This window comes from Nestor notabilis, unplaced genomic scaffold (assembly GCF_000696875.1).
Source record: "Nestor notabilis isolate BGI_N333 unplaced genomic scaffold, ASM69687v1 scaffold6979, whole genome shotgun sequence".
Lineage (NCBI taxonomy): Eukaryota > Metazoa > Chordata > Aves > Psittaciformes > Psittacidae > Nestor > Nestor notabilis.
The window spans coordinates 2,792-6,185 of NW_009942284.1; the positions used below are offsets into that span (position 1 = coordinate 2,792).

Sequence of the window (3,394 nt, forward strand, 5' to 3'; positions counted from 1 at the left end):
GAGGACACCAAGCTCTGTGGTGCAGTCAACATGCTGAAAGGAAGGGATTTCATCCACAGGGACCTTGACAGGCTCAAAAGCTGGGCCAGTGCAAACCTCATGAACTTCAACAAGGCCAAGTGCAAGGTCCTGCACAGGGATCAGGGCAATCCCAAGTACAGCTACAGGCTGGGCAGAGCCTTGGGCGGCATGGTCAAGAGTGAGGTGTCTCTGCCCATGACAAGGGGTTGGAACAAGATGATCTTAAGGTCCTTTCCATCCCTAACCATTCTATGATTCTATTATTCTGTTCCATGGCATGTAATATTTATTTAGGTTTGTAGCTGTCAGTAGTGGGCTAATGATCCATCAGGAATTAGGTAGAGCTAACAATTTTCTGTACTTTTTCATGGGAACCAAGGTAAATTGGTAAACTTATTCTCTGCTGTGCATCTTGCAGAGTTACACACCTGAGCAAAGTTAGATATTATGTACCTTCAGCACTTTAGTAGTCTGTACGTATATAGCCTATCTTACTGTACGTAGTAGCAGCTCTGAAAATCCAGATAACTAGGTAAGTAATGCTAAAAAGTCCTTTTGTCGTTTTATAAGGTGACATTTTCTAGCTGTGTGGATGGTTCAGTAGGAAAAGATGAGCTATGGCAAAAAACAAAAGCGAGACCAGCTTCGGAATAGTTCTTACTTGACTTTTAGGAAAAATACTAGCTCAGTTTTGCAGATTGCTATAAACGAGTATAAACTGGGATTTTGCTATGCAGGACAAAGATACGTAGGCAGTATTAAGACCTCTATTATGAGAGCAGCCTATATAAAAATATTTCTAGTACTTCCTCAAGAAAAAGGTTGGGGAGAAACTTAAGGGACATCTTAAAGTTTTATTGTTCAAGTTTGGTAAGTTATGAGGTCCTGTTGTCATACACTGAAAGACTACTGAATTAATGCTGAGTTGCATAGCGTTCTTACAAAGACATGGACAGTCAGTGTATGCATGTGGTGCTGTTTTATGTCTGCTACACTAAAAGTTATTCTTAAATTTTGTATTTTAACCAGATTACTTTTAACTTAAGAACTCAGAAGGATTTTTGTTAGATTGGAGGCATTTCTTCTCCTTTAAGTTGTTCTCTTGCTTTACATTGTCCAGATTCCAGAATTTTTTATTCTTAACATTGAAGCATGACTCTTTTTCCTAAGGAAGCAATTGCTCTTTGTTTGTTTGCAAGCTACTCATTTTCAATTGTTCTGGTTCAGTAGTTGGTTGTCCTATTGGCTGTAATCTTAAGATGCAGCTTTAGCTGTTCCTTACCAGATGCTCAGCACCCTGGGAAGAAGGGGGTCCATATGTGTGGTGGTAGTAGTGAAAAACTTGGGCTGTTGAAGCAGAAGTTGAGGAAACTAAAGAACCTTATGTAGCAGAATCAGTTGTTGTAGTGAATTGCATGTCTTAATAACATTTGGTGCTTACTACTTTGAAAAGACTAATTATTTAAAATGTGAAATTTTGTTGTTTCTGTCCTTAAGGGCATTTTTGGGACCAAAGGACATATTCCCTTACTCTGAAAATAAAGATAAATATGGCAAACCAAATAAGAGAAAGGGTTTTAATGAAGGGTTGTGGGAAATTGACAACAATCCCAAAGTGAAGTTCTCTCATCAACAGGTAAGTTATGCAGAGCCTGCAAATCTTTGTTGCTGTAGTGTTGAGGGGGAAAAAAAGGCAATTAATGTTCCCTGTTGTAAGATAATGAATTATTGCTGTTGTCTAGTGGCAAGTTAGGCTAATTATTATTTTTATTTTAATTTTTTTAATTGATCTCTAGTATTAATAGCATAAGAGATAGGGGTATTGTTTAACTAGGGGTATGTGCTTATTATGAACTTAATGTAAGCTCATGGGGGATCATGCTGAGTTTCAGAGCACAAAGCTGAAAGTTAGCTTTTTACAATACACATCAAGTTTTAGTTACAGCTATATGTATACTTATGTTTGTATATATAACTATAAACTATATGTACTAATATGTATTCCCAAAATACTTATCTCTGGAACTGTACTCCAGAACTGGAGTTTTGTGTTTGCGTACCGTCTCTGAACATTCTGTGGCCTCTTGGTTTCACTGTGTACACTGGGCATACACTGGACCCTGATCACATACTTAGTCTTCTAGGCACTGCTGCAGTAATAATAAAAATAGTAGGTATATTTTGGTATTATTTGCTGCTCTTATTCCAGTTTGCCATTTCAACACCATTTAAGCCCTGCTTCATGGGTATACTGAGTTGTTTCTGAAGTAGAGTTGAGAGATAAGGTGGTGTACTCCAGGTGTGCACTTTTTCTGCTCTGGGTGTGAAAAGATGCGAATCCCTTCATCACAGTGGGAAGGACTGTATTTTAATAATACTTCAGCTTCAGTGATAGCTCTTAAACAGGTCTTTCATGAGCTGGTCAGGTTCTGTCTAGAGCTATGGGGTTGTTCTTTGCCATTTTTTTTCCCCCCAAGTCATATTTAAAATTACCTATTCTATGATTCTACTTCTATAAGTGAGCCTTAAAAATACTTGAAGAAGGAGCTTTTCTTAGTAGGGGTGTTTTGACTGTAGTACTTTACCCAGCTCTGGGCTAATTGGTGTAAGGGAGATACTGTCATCCTGGAACGAGAGTGACACAAAAATGATAGCCTGGAGCATCTCTGCTGTGAGGAAAGGCTGAGAGAACTGGGACTGTTCAGCCCTGGAGAACTCGGGGCTGATACCAATGTATACACATACCTGAAGCAGGGATGTAACTAAACATATAGCATGGTTTGGGTTGGAACGGACTGTAAGATCATCTAGTATCCAGCCCCCCTGCTATGGACAGGGGAGCCTTCCCTTCGACTGGGTGGCTCAAGGCGCTATCAAGCCTGGCCTTGAACACTGCCAGGGATGGAGCATTCTCAGCTTCCTTGGGCAGCCTGTTCCAGTGCCTCAGTACTGTCACAGTAAAGAACTTCTTTATATCTAATCTAAATATTTCCGCTGTTGAAGTTTAAACCCATTGCCCCTTGTCCTATCACTTCAGTCCCTGATGAAGAGTACCTCTCTGGCATCCCTACGGGCCCCCTTCAGATACTGGAAGGCTGCTGTGAGGTCTCCATGCAGCTTCTCTTCTGCAGACTGAACAGCTCCAAGAGGTGGATCACGGCTCTTCTTGGTAGTGCCCAGTGCCACGACCAGAGGCAGTGGGCAAACTGCAACACAGGAGGTTCCCTCTGAATACCAGGAAACATTTTTTTGCTGTGAGGGTGACTGAGCACTGGCACAGCTTGCCCAGGGAGGCTGTTGAGTGTCTGAACTTGAAGATACTCAGGAGTTGTCTAGCCATAGTCCTGGTCAGCTGTCTCTGGGTGACCCTGCT

The 3,394-nt window shown here is 41.1% G+C and overlaps 1 protein-coding gene across 1 annotated transcript in view; it reads left to right on the forward strand.

Annotated features, from left to right (window-relative positions):
* The window catches only part of PSIP1 (PC4 and SFRS1 interacting protein 1), a 29,541-nt gene that overhangs the window by 2,791 nt on the left and 23,356 nt on the right, over nucleotides 1-3,394 (forward strand). The window contains exon 3 of the mRNA XM_010021310.1: nucleotides 1,519-1,657. Coding sequence (XP_010019612.1) covers nucleotides 1,519-1,657 — 139 coding nt within the window. The remainder of the gene's footprint in view (nucleotides 1-1,518; nucleotides 1,658-3,394) is intronic.